Source organism: Furipterus horrens, unplaced genomic scaffold (assembly GCF_987537825.1).
Source record: "Furipterus horrens unplaced genomic scaffold, mFurHor1.1.pri manual_scaffold_6, whole genome shotgun sequence".
Classification (NCBI taxonomy): domain Eukaryota; kingdom Metazoa; phylum Chordata; class Mammalia; order Chiroptera; family Furipteridae; genus Furipterus; species Furipterus horrens.
This window is the reverse complement of record NW_028327176.1, coordinates 36,158,959-36,179,371: the sequence shown is the minus strand read 5'-3', so window position 1 is coordinate 36,179,371 and position 20,413 is coordinate 36,158,959. Positions and strand designations below refer to the sequence as shown.

At 37.7% G+C, this 20,413-nt stretch overlaps 1 protein-coding gene and 1 pseudogene across 1 annotated transcript; one reads left to right on the top strand and one right to left on the bottom strand.

Annotated features, from left to right (window-relative positions):
- Nucleotides 1-8,766: 8,766 nt before the first annotated feature.
- Nucleotides 8,767-9,216, bottom strand: LOC150005973 (eukaryotic translation initiation factor 1A, X-chromosomal-like). Its single transcript, XM_090280734.1, has one exon. The coding sequence runs from the start codon at nucleotides 9,214-9,216 to the stop codon at nucleotides 8,767-8,769; it is 450 nt and encodes a 149-aa protein (XP_090136860.1).
- Nucleotides 9,215-20,413, top strand: part of LOC150005972 (large ribosomal subunit protein uL5 pseudogene) — a 29,622-nt pseudogene continuing 18,423 nt past the window's right edge.

Here is a 20,413-nt window from a genome sequence, read left to right as displayed (position 1 = left end):
TATGCCACACACAAGAATAAATTTTAAATGGATTCAAGACTTAAATGTTAGACCTGAAACCATAAAAATCCTAGAAAAAAACATAGGCAATAAAATCTTGGACATTGCTCATAGTAATATTTTCCTAATATATCTCCTCAGGCAAGGGAAACAAACAAAAAAATAAACAGATAGGACTGTATCAAACTAAAAGGTTTCTGCACAGCAAAGGAAGCCATCAACAAAATGAAAAGACAACCCACTAAATGGGAGAATATATTTACCAATACATCTGACAAGGGGTTAATATCCAAAATTATTATAAAGAAATTATAAAACTCAAGACCAAAAAACCAAACAATTCAATTTAAAAATTGGCAAAGGACCTGAATAGACACTTCTCTGAAGAGGACATACAGATGGCCAATAGACATATGAAAAGATGCTCAACATCACTAATCATCAGACAAATGCAAATTCAAACCACAATGAGATATCCCCTCACACCGGTCAGAATGGCCATCATCAATAAATTAACAAAGAACAAGTGCTGGTGAGGATGTGGAGAACGGGGAACCATTTTTGCACTGTTGGTGGGAATGCAGACTGGTGCAGCTGCTGTAGAAAGCAGTATGGAGTTACCTCAAAAAATTAAAAATGGAACTTCCTTATGACACAATAATTCCATTTCTGGGAATTTATCCAAAGAAACCCAAAATACTAACTCTAAAGAATATAAGCACTCATATGTTCATTGCAGTGTTATTTACAATTGCCAAGATACAGAAGCAGTCCAGGTATCCATCAGTAGATGAGTGGATAAAACAACTATGGGATGTTTACAGAATGGAATACTATTCAGCTGTAAAAAAAAAAAAAAAAGAAGAAGAAAATTTTACCCTTTGTGACAGCATGAATGGATCTGGAGAACATTATGCTAAGTAAAATAAGCCAGTCAGAGAAAGACGAATACCATATGATTTCACTCATATGTGGAGCTTAATTAACAAACTGAGGTGAAGGGCAAGATAGAGACATACCCAGGTAGAGAGCAGGCTGACAGCTCTGGGAGTGGGGGGTGCGGTTAGCGGGTGGAGGGATTGAGCAAAAAGAAAAAGGACTCAAGGACATGGACAAGTGGGGTGATTGCAGTTGGGGGTAAGGGTTGGGTGGAGGTGGAAGAGGGGATAAGGGAGATAAGTGGTAATAGAAAAAATACAATAAAAAATAAACAAAAAATCATAGTATAAATTTAAGTTTTATTCTTTCTTTTTCCATGTTATAATATTTCCAATGACTATTTTAGTAATTTCGTGATATTCTATTAAGTGAATAGAACCATAAATTTATTTTTTTAAGACTTTATTTATTTATTTATTTATAGAGAGAAAGGAAGGAAAGGAGAAAGAGAGGGAGAGAAACATTGATATGCAAAAGATACATCTATCGGTTGCCTCTCCCGCTCCCCCAACTGGGGACCCAGGCATGTGCTCTGACCAGGAATCAAACCAGTGACCTTTGGGGTTGCAGGACAACACTCAATCCACTGAACCACACCTGGCGGGGTACCATGAAGTTACCTACTAAATCTCTATTGTTGTACACTCAGGTTGTTTCTAATTTTTCACAACCATAAAAATACTGTGAAGGAAATATTCAAACATATTCATATTCATGTAGCTCTCTTCCCATGATTTTTACTTATGTATGGTAGATGTCAAAATAACAAACCAAAGGGAATAAGCATGTATTGTTCTGGATATACGGCCAAATTGTTTTTCAAAGGGTTGCGCTATTTTGAATAACCACTACTGACACTGTATGAGTATATGATTATTTGCTTCTGATGCAAGCAAATGTAAGCAGGCTCTTCACATACAATTCAAGATTAAATTAGATGATAAAAGTTTTCATTGTATAATCTTAGCAACAGCTTTGGAATAGCTAGGCTTTTCATTACTGCTAGTTGAAATGAAAACCTAGTGAAATCATTTCCTTTCTGAACCATTTAAAACAATTTGCCTGTGACAGAAGATCATGTTGAAGATAATGCATAGGAGGGGAAAATCTTGCCTATTTAATGGATATAAAAAATGACCAGGGGGTTAGGTGGAGGTGGAAGAGGGCATAAGGGGACAAATGGTAATGGAAAAAGATACAATTAAAAAAAATAAAAGATGAGATCAAATTTAAAAAAAGTTTACTAGAAGTAGCAAAAAAAAAAAATAGTGACCAGGCCCAGTACTTGTGAAATAGGTACAGATAGTACAATCTCTGTGTCCAAATGATATTGAACTGAGGAGGTACCCCTGGTAAATATCTAATTCATCACCACAAAGAGTCGGTTAGGAATGATTCCTAAAGTGATGCATCAGAAATTAGATGTTAAGGCATAACTGATTTCAAGGACAACCAAAATTACTTTATTCATCAACATATTTCTACCCCTGAAATGTTTTTCTAACCGTTAATTATGTCAAAAGAGCAGGACTCAAATCATTAATTTCCACAACTGAAGAGGCCTAAACAAACAAATTCAATATTTCCCTCATGGAAAGAATACTTTATAGGTAAAGAAATGATTAGATAATTATTACTAAACTGGATCCAAGGTCAGTAAACACCAGACTGTTAGCTAAAAAAATAAGCTGGTTTCGCAGCAGAGGCTTTAATCTTATTATAATTTATCAGAAAATGGTTTAAGCATTTTTATCAGCAAAGCATATTTCTTCCCAGAAGGAGATTGTGTCCCCAGTTTGAACTAATTTTTCTTGATCACAGTCCAATTTGATATTTAAAACTCAGAAGTGCATTTAACATTAAAGCTTCTTTCCTCTCCCAGCTTGATACTGCTTAAGCTAGGGAGGGGAGGGGGCTTACTTGATGCTTTCTTTTGCCTTATTTTACCTTTCTAGATGAAGATTGGAAGGACTTTTATAATCCAGTTTGGAATTGGAAGATATTCAAAATGGGATAGTTCTTTTGCAGGATCTTTTTCGGGGAGTCGGGGTGGGGGGAGGTTGACAGAGCTTCTCCCCACCAGGAATTTCTGACCGCTCTGCAGCCTTGATAGACCATGCCTACATGCACATCCCCATCCCAGCCTCTGTTTTGAATACTACACCTCCCGCCCTTCTTCTGAGAGAGACTAGCCCCGCAGCAGGAAGGCTGGGTGGTTGGGGTCCTTTTTAAAATGGCCACAGGAGCAGGTCCTATGCTCCTGTTACTTCTAATTGTGGGACTCAAAACTCTGCCGTTTCATTGTTTGAAGTCGCGTTTTGCTCTGAATTGGCAGGCATTCATCAGGTATTTCCACCCACAGCTTTGCTTCTCTACTTTCCGCGGGTGCGGGTCAAATAACCAGTCTCTTCTAGCTCCGAGGAATAAATGCCAAGTTCTCAAAGTGGTTCTTTTCAGGACCCTCTTAGTAGGCATGCAGTGAAGGGGAAGCGCCTCATTTCTCTCTCCCATAGTGGGAGAGGGAGTGGGAAAAGCCACAGGTCTGCTGTAACTTTCCCCAAAGAAATCCTCTTCAGCCTGAGCTGGGTGTTGGACTAAGGCTCTGAAAAAACACCCCTTTTACACAGCATCAGGATAATTGTTGTTTTGTTTTCAGTCTCAGATCTCAACTCAAATGACAAAAGTCCCAATTTTCAAATCAACAGAATGCAATTTACAGTGTGAAAACTTTGAATCCTGATTGGAATATGTAAATTGAAGAAACCATTGGTGAAATTTGAACATAGGTTGACTATTACATATTATTAGAATTATCTTTCATTTTGCTATGTCATAATAGAAATATAAGTGTATCTTTTTTGAAATATATAAGGGTGCTATAATATATTTGGGACTTGCTTTAAAATCATTGGGAGTTGAGGGCAGAACAGTTTAGGCAGAATAAACTTACTGAATTGGTCATATCTATTAAGCTGAGTCATGAGTACATGGGGATTGATTATACTACAGTATTCTCTAATTTTGTGCATGTTTGAAATTTTTATGTAAAGTTCTAAAATAAAATTAAAAATTAAAAAAGAATCCATTTTCATTCTATAAAATATGTGAACAATAATACCCGAAACTGTCATGGTCACGAAAAACAAAGAAAGCCTGAGAAACAGCCAAGAGTTGGCCTAAGGAGACATGATAACTAAATGAATTACATCAACTAAAATTAACACTGGACTGGCAATTTTATACAAAAGCTATCCCATATCACTGGCTATTTTTTCATAATTGAATATGAAAATGATACAATCTAAATAAACTTCAATTTACTTTATTTATACATAATGTATTGAAGTGAAACAGTATATATCTTCTATATAACTTTTAATAACCTTTTTTTGATGTATCGTTCTTGAAAACAGGAGTTTATTCATGACCCGTCAACAGTGCATTAAAAAAGCAAATTTGCTATGTTGACAATAATGCAAGTTTCCCTATCCCCTGTCAAATTTCTGCTGGGTATTTAAAAAAAAAAAGACATTTCTGATTCTTAAGGACTGTTTTTTAAACCTTGCAGTGTGATCAAGTATTGGATAATTGAGAACTATTTTGTAAAAAAATCTCTTAAATCCCATTAGGAAATCAACTTGTAGAGTACCCAAGAGATAGCAGGAGAAAAAACAGGAGAATGAAATACAATTTAATCATTCAAAATTAACTGAAAAGGGAGGGTGAAGTGAAAAGCTTGATTAATTCTGAGAGTCTAAAAGTTTATAAAGGATGGGAACAGACTTTCAGCTCAATCACTGGCCCCTGAAAAACAGGGAAGAAATAAATGCCAAACAACTCATCTATTTCATGGAGGCTTTGTTGGAACACTGAATTGGTATAAAACATCCATACAAATCTCTTTCTAGCTTGCTTTCCTGTTATGCAGAGTTGGAAAGTTTAAAGTTACATACCCCAGACATTCCTGCCGTTAGGTAGGATTCCTTATGTGATAGAGATTCTGCCATCAGAAGCACCATGCTATGTGTGGAGGGAGAGTGTGAGTACAGCAGAGGCTCTCTGCTGCTCCTCCTGTGATAGCAGTTATGGTGGAGCTTAGTTTTTCTGTGCATTGTTAGTTGAGGTAACCGTGACTGTAGCTTCTTAGACACCAAGAGGCAGGGTGCAGGACATTGTTTTATTAGTTAATATGTTAATACTGTCAGTTGTGACGGGTTCTGGAGTGGCAGCTCCCTGGAGGTGGCAGTTTCCAGACCATGGCAGCTTCTTGATGGTGGCAGGGGAAACATAGTTTTAAAACCAGCAGATTCCCAACTCAGCATGTTCTGATTGCAGAAGAATCAGTAGCTCCCTTGGTGGCTGGGTTCTGCAGTGAGGGTTGATTGTGAAACATCAGCCTTGACTCTGGCTGCACATTGGAATCACCAAAGGAGCTTATGACCTATGCACACATATACGTCCAAAGGTTTTGATTCAATATGTGAATTCCAGAATCAATATTCTTAAAAGCAACCCAAATGCCTGTGATATGAAGCTAAAGTTGAGAACCACTGACCCAGAAACTCTTTTTCATTAGTCTTCACAACTCCATAAGCCATTTAATACCCAATGTTAAATCCATTTCTGTTTAAACTGCCTAGAATGGATTATCTTTCTGTAACTGAAGCTCTGCCAATGCAGTGCCTTGGGGCAAAATCTTCACAGAGTAAACCAAAGTTTAAACAGAATGAAAGTTCAAATATCCCATCTCCTGTTGTCAATAAAATCGCAATAAATTTTTCAGTGCTTATAAAGAGAAGAAATAAAGATTATAAGAAAAAGAAGGGAAGAATAGTAATAAAACTAAGTCTAAAGTTTTGAAAAATAAGTTTTTGTCAAGAGCTATAGCATAAAGGCTTAGGTAACATTCTGAAAATCAGTTACATCCTGCTTATTTATTTTTGTTTACTTGCTTTGCAGCTGTAATGTTTTATTTTGAAAAAATTAATGAAATAACATTCAAAATAACCCTTCCAACGTCGGTTAAACAAACCATAATTTCTGGTCTATTGCTGCCACCTACCAACTATTCAAGGCAAGGCAGGCCGTGTGGATATGATTCACTATTCCATCCTCCAGGAACCTTAGTACCACCTACGTTCTCTCTCATATTGGCATCATATTTCAAAAGTACGCATACTTTTAGGTGCGTGCTAAACCCTTAAATGATAAACAGTTTAAGTGTTAGCGCTTTTCACACAACAGGCCACTTAAATATAAATTTATCTTGGCCATCAATTACTATTAAGTAAGGATGGTATAAGAAATGAAAAACTTACAGGAAAATTCACTCAGCAAATGGTGATTGAACTCCTACTATATAGTAGGTCTTATGGATTACAGAATACTCATCTACATCCTTTAAAGTTAGCCTTCTTTAAAGGTTATTTGTTTTAATGATATCTTATTCTATAAATAAAATGATGATTACCTGGTTATAGAAAACTTCGGATTATGGAAAGATTTCATCTAGAATATTTACTTTCCACTACCATTTATAAAATCTTGCCTTCAAAAAGTTGACAATAATGAATGTAATAGTGTCACTAATTCAGCACTTTCAATATATTTTGCTGATTGAATATATGTGGTTTCCTTTTCAGTCAGTGAATAGTACACTACCTTACACTGCAGTAGCATTTTACAATTATTAAGACATTTTTGTATACCAGTTCCAATTTGATGTTTATAGTAACCCTGTGAACTAAGTAAGGCAGTTGCTATCTCTATTTGAGAGACTAGGAAATTGCCTCTGAACATTTAAAGGATTGCCCCAGGTCAACCAGGTATAATTCAGACTTCTTTCCACGATGCCACTCTACCTTCAAGCTGTCTTTCACTCACTCATTCAATAAATATCATTTGAGTGCTTATTGTGTATTATGTGTAGGCATTGAAGAGAAGGTGGCGTCTAATTTAGAGATGGGGTGGGATAGGGCATAGAGAGATTGTCATGGAAGGTCTCTGAGGAAGTGACATCTGAAAGATATATAGGAAGGAGCCAGGAAGAAAGGTAGAAGAATTTAATCCAGGCAGAGAGAATTCCATAGAGAATGCTCGAACTTCCCAAACAGGAAGAACTGAAAGGCAGCCAGTATGGCTGAAGCATGGTTAAAAAGGGGGAAGGTGGTGTTAAATGTGGCTGTCAGTCCAGAAAAGAAGAAACATATGTGCCAGGCTTAGATATAAGCCTTGGTAAGGACTCTGGCCTCCTCTGAGTATAGTGGAAAGCAATGTAAAGTGCTCAGGCTCTCTGCCCCCTGCTGCAAGTCAGAAAATTTCCTGGGTGGGGGTGCCAATCAGCACACACTGTTCAACGCACTTCAGTGCATTTCCCTTCTCTTCCAGATCTTGGCACAGCAAGTCCTGAATGCTTTATTTTAGTTCCTGTCCAGTGTCTTCAAATATCTGGAATTTTGTTGTGGTTTGGTTTCATCCAGCCTTTTCCCCATATTTGTGCACATTTATTTCTTTTTCTTAGAATTAATTATGTACATGTTCTGGCCTCAGATTTTAACTCTAGAGTTTTCAGCTGGGAGGTAAAATTACAGCAGTGTGAGATGTAACCATATGAAAATCTATTCTCCCTTATATTTGTTATATATATTATTAAAACCAGGTAAAGATGCATTTCCTTCACATTAATTTTCTCTGATAAAAAAAAGTGATGTTTCAGAAACTACCTGACAAATATTTTCTATTAAAGTTGCGGAATATTTACCTGTAGCTAGTGTTTAACTAGATCCACCCTTAATTTCACCTTATTATAGTTGATAACTTTCAAAACAAATAAAACATTAAAAAAGAAAAGTTATAGGGTAAATCCCTAGTAAAATATAAACAAAAAAATCCATACACACAATAAATATAATAGTAATACAAATTAAGGCCAAAATATATTCAATGTGACATTTTATTATATTCCTTACCTTTGGTTTCTTCCTTTTCCTTATAACAGTTTATTATGAAAATAGTTTTTCATTTGTACATTGTAATCTAATTGTTCATAAAGCCCAAAACTACAGATTACAAATGTATATGTTTTGACAATAAAATGACATATTTTAAGACAACCTTTTTGTATAGTAAAAAGTCTTCTACTTACTTTGTTACTAAAAGTTGCCTTGTTTAAGAAATTTTATACACATTAAGTAACAAACACTGTCAACTAGTATATCACATTTCCAGTTCTGCATCTACTCATCTTATAAATTCAAAATTGCTCCTCAAGCTCATGTTCTAAAATCTGCACTTTGGAAATACTTTTTTATGATGATGACAACCCAAAATGATGTAAAGAATGTTAACAAATATAGTATAAAAATACAGTTACAGAAGTATGAAAATGGCACCTTTTCTTAACTTCAAATGTAGATTTCTGCCTTAAATTTTAATCAAAAATCAGGGAACATCTACGTAACTGGAACACACAGAAAGGCTGGAAAAAAATAAGTTAGAACTAGGGCTTATTACTGACCATGATGGTAAGACAATTTATTCAAAATATCCATTAACTGGAAAACATTTCTTTCATTCTCTCTCTTCCCTCTCTTCTTTCTGTTGTTTTAACAGCAAATGTTGGGTGTTAACATTTCACTTAAAGAAATATAATAAATACTTTAAAACAATGAAAATAAAGTGGTATGCCTTAACAGTGTTCATGTGAAGTTTTAGTCTTCTTAACAGGTGATGGCCAAAATATAAACTAGAATAACAATAATCAGAAACTTTAAGATCAATTCAGATATTGATAACCGGTCTCCATTTTAATAAGGCTTTTGAAGCATTTTACAATTTCAGTGCTTCAACAAGATTATCAATGTCTTCATCATCATCTCCAATATCATCAAACTGGATTTCATCATCTCCAGGACCGAATGTATCTGTTTCATTGATTTTAGCATGTTCTGGAAGCTCGCCATATGCCTTCAGACTTCTAGCTTCATCTGCATTGTACTTTAAAATCACATCAGCTTTGTTATCCTGATAGTCTCGCAGACCAACCAATATAATGTCTGAGGTATTTACCCAAACTTTTTTTCTCAGCTTTCCTCTGATATGGCACAACCTCTTTACACCATCAAAGCACATTGCTTCTAACCGTCCATTTCCCAACATTTTGATGACCTGAGCATACTCTTGTCCATCTTCTTTAAAGACTAATTCTCTTTTTTCAGATTCATTCTCATTCTTACCTCTGCGCCTGTTTTTGCCTCCTTTTCCCTTATTCTTGGGCATGGCTGTGCTGATGGCTTCCTGGTATTTCCCACTCGGGTCCGGTGGTGCCTGCGCAACAGTGACGCCTCCAAAGGCACCTGCAAGACGACACAATCGCAGATCTCGTGCGCAGGGACACTATTGTGACTGAGTTGCAGAGCAATGCGTAGGCGGCCATGTTCTTGGATAAGCAAACGGCGTCCCTGCTGGTGCATCGGAGCTCTATCCGGTTTTGATAGCTGCCCTCAGTGGGTGGCTGGTCTGTTACAAAATAACCCAAAGCAAGTCTTCTTTGAAGACTATGTCATTACGTCTCATCACCTCAACACTCTCATTTCTTTTATATCCTTTACTCTCACAACTGATGATCAGGACTAATCCTTCAAGGAGAAAGTAATATCCACAAAACCTCTTGCTGACATGTAGCAGGTAAGGCAGAGCAGAGCCCTCAGCAGCCCCATGGATCCTGGGAAACAAAAATTGGAGTTGGAGAAAACAAAAGCAACCAGTGCTGGAGAAGTGAGTCCGACGTTTGTTGTGGCGTCGGACCTTGGGACATTTACCAAGTCTTAAACTCTGCGGCGGCGAGAAGGCAAGAAACAAAGCAGAAATCATCCGCTGAAAAGACAAGCAGAGCTTTTGGCAGTTTTATGGTACTGGTTAGAGAAAAATTATAGTTCAAGACCCACCAAGGGTGGAGGGCCGTGATAAACTCCAGACATCCATGGATATTCCTGCTGCAATGATTGTCTCAGGGATGAACACAACAATCTCTAAGCCAAGTCAAACAAAATCTTCCTCAGAACCTTTGCTGGAACCATCAGAATGAGGTAACCCCTTAGGGGTTCATGAGACTTCTGAGTCATTTTTAAGCCTGGGCTGCCAGGAACCATTTTGCCAACAGGCTAAGAAAGCTTATCTGAGAATAAAAACAACAAGGATGAGGGCCAGCCAAAAGATAAAAATCAAGTCCTGCAGACATTGTTTGCGCACCTAGATCTAACTGTTCCTGAAAGCAGGGACTCCTCCCTAGACTTTTTAGTTTCATGAGCCAATATATTCACATTTTTTGCCTATATCAGCTGAAACAAGGTTTTATTCATGGCAATAAAATGAGCTCTGATAAATGTAGAATTAAATCAAGGAGTCCTCCTGAACTGAAATTACATAAGCCTGGAGCTGCTTGCAACCACATCTTCTCCCTTAAAAAATGCCTGTCTGCCATAGAAGAATAAGAATAGCTCATCCTCTGACATCAATTGAATTCCTAAATCAAGTCAGCCATGAGGCCAGCATCCAGATGAATGAGACAATAAATCCCCTGTTTTGCTTAAGCTGGCTTGTATTAAATCTCTGTCATTGTAACCAAGAGATCCACCTTATTTGTATTTGTCCTAATATAAATGAGATATCAGTTTCCCTAAAATCAAAACAATAATTCTCAGTATTATTGATGATGTGCCAAAATAGGGACTCTTACACACTGCCTGGTATTTCATTTTGTAGAATAATTTGACTATAAACCTCAAAAGCCTTAGAAATTACACAAACTTGGAGGAGGAAGAGGTAGAGCACAGAGACTTTTTTAGCACCATACAACTATTTGTATAACACTATAATGGAGAATACATGACATTATACATTTGTCAAAATCCATAGAGCCATATTTCATAGGTTCTTTTGAGGCCCTGTGTGGCGCTCTGGCCACCTAGCTCCCTGATGTGGTGGGTACTTTTGCGGTGATGAGTGGACTATGCAGTTACCTTGCCCTGGCAGGTAACCCCTTTTGGGAGATTATTTCCAAGAAGGCTTAAGCCCAAGTACCATACACCCCTTTAAAATCCTCATGAGCCCCTTAGGACCTACAAAGTTCTAACTTCTTAGCATGGTAATCAAGGCTTCCATTATGTGGTTTAAATTGGCCGTTCCAGATTCATTTCCCATTCATAGGGGACTATTCTTTACATTTTGAAAATACTAGATCATTGTTCAAAAATAGTCCCTTATGAATAGGCTGAGGCTGGACTGGTGCATTGAAACCACAATTTCATATATCATTCCTGACATAGTCCAAAAAGAAAGCAAGCTAAAATGTGACGTGATTTGGTACAATTGGTAGAATGTGAAAAATGAGAATATGTTTTAATGTAACACAAGAGACATTCTCTTGTACCTAAGGACAGGGTTCTAACATTGACCCCATAAAGGGTACTTTCTTACCCAACAGTGAACTAAGTCTGAAAAGCCATACTCATGTAAATGGTCAGTTATTATTTTTTACAATTTTGGAATAAACTTACAGGCATACCACAGAAGACTAAATTATGATTACAGAAAAGAGTATGTTATCCACCTGGAACACTTAAAACTAAATTTGCTGCTGACAGAGGTTCAGAAGTAAAAGGGAAGAAGAGCAAGTGAAAGGGACCATCTGACCACAAATGTCCTCAACAAGAGATGCTCTCTTGAAGATGGAGACGTAGGTAGACACATTTCACCTCCTTCCACAACCACAAAAAGGAATACATCTACCTTGAAACAAAAAAACAACCAGAACTACCAGAAAATTGAACTGCATGCAAGTCCAACAAACAAAGATGTAAAGAAGTAACACTCATCCAGATGGGTAGGAGGGGTGAAGATGGGGAGCTGGGGTAGAGAGGACATGGTGTGACAGTGATGGCAGCAAGGCAGTGCCTGCATCAGGCTGGTGAAATGAGCAGTCATACATTATAAAAGCCTGGAGGGACACCTGAGGAGCAATCCCAGTCCGGGGCCAGACTGTGCAGATCATGGTTCCAGCTCTGGGGAAAATAAAGCCTCACTGCTTCAGGCTGTGAAAACCAGTGGAGGTTGGGGCAGAGGAAGAAACTGCCCATCTTTCAGGACAGTTTATTTAGAAGAAGTCTATGGTCCTAGAACATACACAAACCCACCCACTCTGGGAACCATTATCAAAGAAACAGCTAGAGGGTGCCAGTTGCATACAGAACCAGGTGAAGTGACTGGAAAAGGGGTGAGTGCCAAGCAAGTGGCATTGTTCCCTCTCAGATCTTTCCCCCACATACACCACTACAAGGCAGTGAACACAGGTCACCCAGCACTGATGAATACCTAAGGCTCCGTCCCTTACAACGTAGCAGGTGTGACAGCTCTACCTAAGACACAGAAGCCAACACAGGAGTTTCTCAAGTTCAGGAGACAGAGAAATATGGCCCAAAATAGGGAGGAGATCAAGACTTCAGAGGGATAACTAAGCAATGAGGAGATAGTCAACCTAACAGATACACAGTTTAAAACACTGGTGATAATGGTGCTCACAGACATGACAGAGTACAGCAAATGCATAAGGGAAGAAGTGAAGGCTATATTAAGTGAAATGAAGAAAAATCTACATGAAATCAATAATGAAGTAAAGGAAGCTGAGGTTCAAGTCAATGATTTGGAACATAGGAATAAATAAATAGTCAACTAGAACAAAAAGAAAAAAGAAGAATGCAATAAAAAAAAAACAAGGAGAGGCTTAGAAACCTCTGGGGCAACTTTAAACATGCCAATATCCAAATTATAGGGGTGCCAGAAGGAGAAGAGGAAGAGCAAGAAACTTAAAATTTATTGAAAAAATAATGAAGGAAAACTTCCTTAATTTGATGAAGGAAATAGATGTACAAGTCCAGGAAGTACAGACAGTCCCAAACAAGCTAGACCCAAGGAGGACCACACCAAGACACATCATTAAATGATAAAGGTTAAGGATAAAATGATAAAGGTTAAGGATAAAGAGAGAATTGTAAAAGCAGCAAGAGAAAAGAAGAGAGTTATCTACAAAGGAGTTCCCATAAGACTGTAGTCTGATTCCTCAAAAGAAACTTTGCAGGCAAGAAGGGACTGGCAAAAACATTCAAAGGGCTGAAAAGCAAGGACCTACAACCTAGATTACTCTATCCAGCAAAGCTATCATTTAGAATGGAAAGGCTGATAAAGTGCTTCCCAGAGAAAATAAAGCTAAAGGAGTTCATCATCACCAAGCCCTTATTTTATGAAATGTTAAAGGGACTTATTTAAGATAAAGAATATTAAAACCATGAACAGTAAGATGACAACAAACTCACAACTATCAACAACTGAATCTAAAAAACAAAGCAAACAACTAGAATAGGAACAGAACCATAGGTATGGAGATCATATGGAGGGTTATCAGTAGGGAGGGGGAGAATGGAGGAAGAGGTGCAGTGATCAAGAAGCATAATTGGTAGGTACAAAATATAGAGGGGGGATATTAAGAATAGTAAAGTAAGTGGAGAAGCCAAAGAAATTATATGCATGATCCATGCACATGAACTAAGGAGGGGGGTAATGCTAGAGGGAAGGGGGGTACCAAGCAGAGGGGGGCAAGTGGGAAAAGAAGTGGAGCAACTGTAATAGCATAATTAATAAAATATAATTACAAAAAAACACTCTCTTGATTGGTGAAATAGCAGATAGAGGTTCAAGAAAATCAGAGAACTGAGTGGTAGAGAAAGCAGAAGTTAGTGACAAAATTATCTTAGGAGGAGGGCAGCAGAGCAAGAGAGCTAAATTTGCACTCATCGTAATATCTAAATTAAGAAACAAGACATTTAGAAATGTCAAGGTAATCACACAAAAAGAGCTAAACACAGAAACTGTTAAAAATACTTTCCTCTGGAGAATAAGTTAAAAGGACACCCTGAGAAAGCAATCAGTCAAGCCCAGAATAAGGGACATTACACAAGACAACTGACTTTGTTTAACAAATCAATGGCATGGGGGAAAAGGTGAGTTACAGGGTAAATAACACTTAGGAGAGAAAACTATTGAATTCAATGTGGAAATGTCATTTGGGATCCTTATTAGAACAATTCTGAAACATTCAGAAAGTTTTGATTATGAACTGGATATAAAATGATTTTAAAAACTGCATTTTGACTTCCGGCCAAGATGGAGGTCTAGACAGACATGCTGCATCTCCCTCCACAACTAAGAAGGACTACAACTACCTCAAAACTAGAGACAACCAGAAGTTCCAGAAAATCGAGCTGCATGGAAGTCCAACAAAAAAAGATATAAAAAAGAAATACTCATCCAGACAGGAAGGAGAGGCGAAGCTGGGGCGGAGAGGACACAGTGTGGTGGTGGCAGCGTCAGCGGCAGTGGCAGGCTGGCAGAAAATACAGTCACATGTTTTAAAAAGTCAGGAGGGACACCAGGGGAGTGTTCCCAGCCCCAGACCAGGCCATGCAGTTCATGGTCCCAGCACCAGGGAAAATAAAGCCTCATTGGTTCTGAATGTGAAAACCAGTGGGGGTTGGGGCAGAGGAAGAAACTGCTGGTCTCTCAGCAGACTTTGCTGTTTAAAGGGTCCCCACGGTCCTGGAACGTCTGCAGATCCACCCACTATGGGAATGACAGCCAGAGCAACAGCTAGAGAGGCGCCAGTCCCATACGGAAGTGGGAGAAGTGCCTGGAAAAGGGGTAAGTGCTGAGGAGGGACCATTGTTCTCTCTCTGACCCCTCCCCCACATATAGCTCCACAATGTCGTGAAACAGGTTGCCCATACTGACCAATACCTAAGGCTCCACTCCTTACAATGTAACAGGTGAGAGAGCTTACCTAAGGCACAGAGGCAAACTAACACAGAAGGAGACAGCAAAGTATGGCCCAAAAGAGGGAACAGATCAAGGTTCCAGTGGGAGAACTAAGAGACAAGGAGATAGCCAACCTAACAGATGAAGAGTTCAAAACACTGGTGATAAAGATGCTTACAGGTTTGACAGATATGCTTGAGTATGGCAAACACATAAGGGAAGAAGTGAAGACTATGCTAAGTGAAACGAAGGAAAATCCACACAAAACCAATGGTGAAAGGAAGGAAACTGGGGTTCAAATCAATGATTTGGAACATAGGGAAGAAATAAACAGTCAGCCAGTACAAAATGAGTAAACAAGAATTGAAAATAATGAGGAGAGGCTTAGGAACCTCTGGGACAACTTTAAATGTGCCAACATCTGAATCATAGGAGAGCCAGAAGAAGAAGAAGAGAAAGAAATCGAAAGCTTATGTGAAAAGATAATGAAGAAAAACTCCCCAAATTTGGCAAAGGAAATAGACATACAAGTCTAGGAGGCACAGAGAGTCCCAAACAAGCTAGACCCAAGGAAGAGCACACCAAGACATATCATACAAAAAATGCCAAAGGTTCAAGATAAAGAGAGAATCTTAAAAGCAGCAAGAGAAAAGCAGAGAGTTACTTACAAAGGGGTACCTATAAGACTGTCAACTGATTTCTCAAAAGAAACTTTGCAGGCAAGAAGGGACTGGCAAGAAATATTCAAAGTGATGAAAAGCAAGGACCTACACCAAGACTACTCTATCAAGCAAAGTTATCACTTAGAATGGAAGGGCAGATGAAGTGCTTCCCAGACAAGGTAAAGCTAAAAGAGTTCATTATCACCAAGCCATTATCATATGAAATATTAAAGGGACTTATTAGAGAAAAAGAAGATCAAAACTATGAACATTAAAATGACAAACACAATGATCAACAACCGAATCTAAAAAATAGAAACAAAATCCAACTAAGCAAACCAGAATAGGAACAGAGTCATGGCGATCACTTGGAGGGTTATCAGCTGGGAGGGGGAAGAGAGAGGAATGGGGAAATGGTGCAGGGATTAAGAAACATAATTGATTGGTACCAAATAGACAGGGGAATGTTAAGAATAATATAGGAAAGGGTGAAGCCAAGGATCTTACATGCATGACCCATGGACATGAACTAAGGGGAGTGGGATTGCTGGAGGGAAGGGGGTTGCTTGGCATAGGGGAACAATGGGAAAATAAAAAGTAGGACTACTGTAATAACATAATCAATAAAATATACTTAAAAAACTTCATTTTGTTAGGTATAATAATGGCATGGAGGTTAGATTTTAAAGTATCTTTTATAGGAAGTATTTCTAGGTAAAATAATATAATGTCTGGGATTTTCTTTCAAAATACTGCAGTGCCAACCCTTCCTACCCCAAAAATATAGTGGGATAGAGAAGCAAGACTGGCCAGGTAGTGATAACTGTGGAAGATGGGTTCATGGGGTTCACTGTACCATTCCCTCTGCTGATTTTCTCCCATAAAAGGGAAGGTTTTAGCTCACTTGAATTGCCTTAATGTCTTAGGTCAGGTTCCTCAGGACACTGACTCTGAGAAGAAGACTTGCAGGAGGAGGCTTTGGGAACAACCCCGGAGGTGTGAAAGCAGCAGGATTAAGCTGCTGTGCAGTTGAGGCAGAAGCCTCAGCCCACCCCACAAGCTCTGGGGTTGGGATAGCCTTCCACAATTATCCTGAGATGAGACAAGGGGTCTGGGCCTTTATACCCCTCTATCTGCCAGTCATTGGAGTCAAGCTGAAGAACATAAAATTAGGCAAAATATCTCCTGTCAGTTGAGAACAATTCCAGAAAAAGGACTCAGAGTTAAGTTGTCAGCACCCAGTACTTCTGGCAACTGGAGAATTGAACATCTTGGTCCTGAAGTGGAAATCTGAGCAGAACATTCTATGAAAAGACAAACAAAATTGACAAACCTCTAGTTAGACTCACTAAGAAAAAAAGAAAGAAGACTCAAATAAATAAAATCAGAAATGAAGGAGAGGTTACAATGAACATCACAGAAATACAAAGAGTTGTACAAGAATACTGTGAATAGCTATATGCCACCGAATTGAATAACCTAGAAGAAACTGACAAATTCTTAGATGCATACAACCTTCCTATACTGAATCATTAAGAACTGGAGAACCTAAATAGACCCATCACTAGTAATGAAATAGAAGTAAAATAAAAAACCACCCCCCCAAAAAGTCCAGATCCACATGGCTTTATTGGTGAATACTACTAAATATTCAAAGAAGATTTAATATCAATCATTCTTAACCTCTTCTAAAAATTTGAAGAGGAAGAAATACTTCCCAACACATTTTATGAGGCCAACATTACCCTGGTACAAAAACTATATGAGGACATCACATGCACACACACAAAATTACAGACAAATATATTTTGTGAACATAGATGCAAAAATCCTAAACAAAATATGAGCAAATTGAATACGGCAAGCAACACAGGGACTCAAGAATGCTTCAATATTCACAAGTCAACCAATACGATATAACACATTAACAAAATAAAAGATGAAAATCATATGATCATCTCAATAAATGCAGAAAAACATTTGACAAGATACAATACACGTTTATGAAAAAACACCCACTAACATGGTTATAGAAGGAAAGTAACTCAACATAATAAATACAATACATTACATGCCCTCAGCTAACATCATACTCAACGGTGAAAAACTGAAAACTTTTTCTTAAGGTCAGGAACAAGACAAGGATGCTCATACTCACTGCTATTATTCAACATAGAACTAAAGTCCTAGGCAGAATAATTAGGCAAGAAAAAAAAAAAGAAAGAAACACCCTAACTGGGAAGGAAGAAGTAAAACTGTCACTATTTAAAGATGACATAATTTTATATCTAACAAACCCTAAAGACTTCACCAAAAAAAATTAGAAACAATAAACAAGTACAGTAAAGTTGCAGGATATAAAGTCAATGTACAAAAATCTGTATACTATTTCTGTATACTAACAACTAAATATCAGAAAGAGAAATGAAAAAAAAAAATCTTGCCCTGGCCAGTGTGACTCAGTTGATTGAAGTATCATCCCATAGATGGAAAGGTCATGGGTTTGATTCCCAGTCAGGGCACACACCCAGGTTGCGGGTTCAATTCAAGGGCTGGACGCATAGGAGAAGGCAACCACTGATGTTTCTCTCTCATACCGATGTCTATCTGTCTGTCTCTCCCCCACTTCCTCTCTAAAAAATGGGGGAAAAAATCTCATTTAAAATCACAACACAAAAAATAAAATACCTAGGAATAAATTTAACAAAGGAAGTGAAGGACTTGTACACGGAAAACTACAAGACATTGTTGAAAGAAATGAAGACGACACAAAGGAATGAAAAGATATTCCATGTTCCTGGATTGGCAGAATTAACATTGCTAAAATGTCCATATTACCTAAAGCAATCTACGGATTTAATACAATCCCTATCAAAATCCTAATGGTATTTTTCCCAGAAATTAAAAAAAAAAAAATTTGTATGGAACCACAAAAGACCATGAATAGCCAAAGCAATCCTGAGAAAAAAAGAACAAAGCTGGTAGTATCACATTCTTTGACTTCAAACTATACTACAAAGCTACAGTAATCAAAATAAATAATACGGTGCTGGCAAAAAAGTAGACACATAGACAAATGGAACAGAATTGAGAGCCCAGAAATAAACCAACACATACATGGACAACTAATATTTGACAAGGGAACCAAGAATATATAATGGAGAAAGGAAAATCTCTTCAATAAATTGTGTTGGGAAAATTGGACAGTCACCTGCAAATGAATGAAACTAGACTATTTTACACCCCACATAAAAATTAACTTAAAATGGATCAGAGAGTTGAATATAAGACCTGTAACAACAACAACAAAAAAAACACCTAGGCACTAAACTTATGAACCTTGGTGTCAGAGGGGTTTTTGTGAACTTGACCCCAAATGCAAGGGAAGTAAAAGTAAAATACATCTAACTAACAGGCTTCTGCTAAGCAAAAGAAACAATCAACAAAACAAAAAATAGCCTATTGAATGGGAGGAGATATTTGCAAACAATACCTCCGATAAGGGGCTAATATCCAAAATATATAAGGAACTTCTACATCTCACACACAAAAAAATGATTAAAAAATTGACAGACAACCTGAATAAACACTTTTTCAAGTCAACAGACATATGAAAAGATGTTCAATATCACTAGTTATTATGAAAATGCAAATCAAAACCGCAATGAGATACTACTCACACCATTCAAAATAGCTATTATTAAGAAGCCAAAAAAAAAAAAGTGTGGGAAAGGATGTGGAAGAAAGGGAATGTTAGCAAGAACATAAATTAGTGCAGTCACTTTGGAAAAAAGTATGGAAGTTTCTCAAAAAATTAAGAGTAGAACTACTATATAATCCACTAATTCTTCTTCTGGTTATTTACCCCCCAAAATATTAAAATACTTATTCATAAAGATACATGTATCCCTATATTCATTTCAGGCTTACTTACAATAGCCAAGATATGCATACAACCTAAGTGTCCATTGACAGATGATTGAAGAAAGAAGATGTAGTACGTATACATACAATAGAATGCTATATTACTCAGCCATAAAAATGATGAAATTTTGCCATTTGCAACAACACAAATGGATCTTGAGAGTATCAAGCCAAGTGAAATAAGTCAGATGAAAAAGTACAAAAGTTGTATGATTTCAATCATATGTGGAATATAAAACAAAAAGTATGATAACAAACAAACAAAAACAAACTCATAGATACAGGCCAACAGAATGGTGGTTACCAGAGAGGAAGGAGGGGGAGGGATGGAGGCAAAGTGGGCAAAGGAGGTCAAATATATGGTGAGAGAAGGAAACTAGATTTCAGGTGGGGAGCACAAAATAGAGCATGCAGATGTCAAATTATAATCCTGTACACCTGAAAGTATATAATGTTATTAACCCATGTTACCCCAATAAATTTAATTTTTAAAAATGGGAGCACATTTTAGGAAACACTAATTTCATCCATTTCCCTATAGCAGTCTGCACTTATTTCAAATGCCGAACAAATGTTCCTGTGTGTGTGCGCGCGCACAGGCACATAGACACAGACAGACACACACAGACACACACACACACACACACACACACACCCCTTGTCTCTCCCATCTGAAACTCCTAGGATGTACTTCCTGCTCTTTGTTGTCACAACTTGCTCTTTGAAACCAGGGAAAGAGACCTATTTCTCACACCAAAGTGATAGCGAATAATGCAGGAAATATAAAAAAGAGAAAGATATTAATTTTCTAAACACCTATGTTGTTTGGATAAAACTTTGTGCTTCACCGCCCACCTCCCAAGTTCACCTGTGAGACCACCGAGCCAATAGAACAGCCATCCCAGGTTCTTCCCATAGCTGACTCTCTTGCTCCGTTACTTTCAGGTTTTTGGAGGAACAATATAGTTTTCAGCCTGAACTAATGCCTGGAGCACCAGGTGCCTGCTATACCTTTATGTGTGTCA

What these genes read in the sequence shown, in the direction of transcription:
- LOC150005973 (XM_090280734.1), bottom strand. Translation starts at nt 9,216, where the DNA reads ATGCCCAAGAATAAGGGAAAAGGAGGCAAAAACAGGCGCAGAGGTAAG.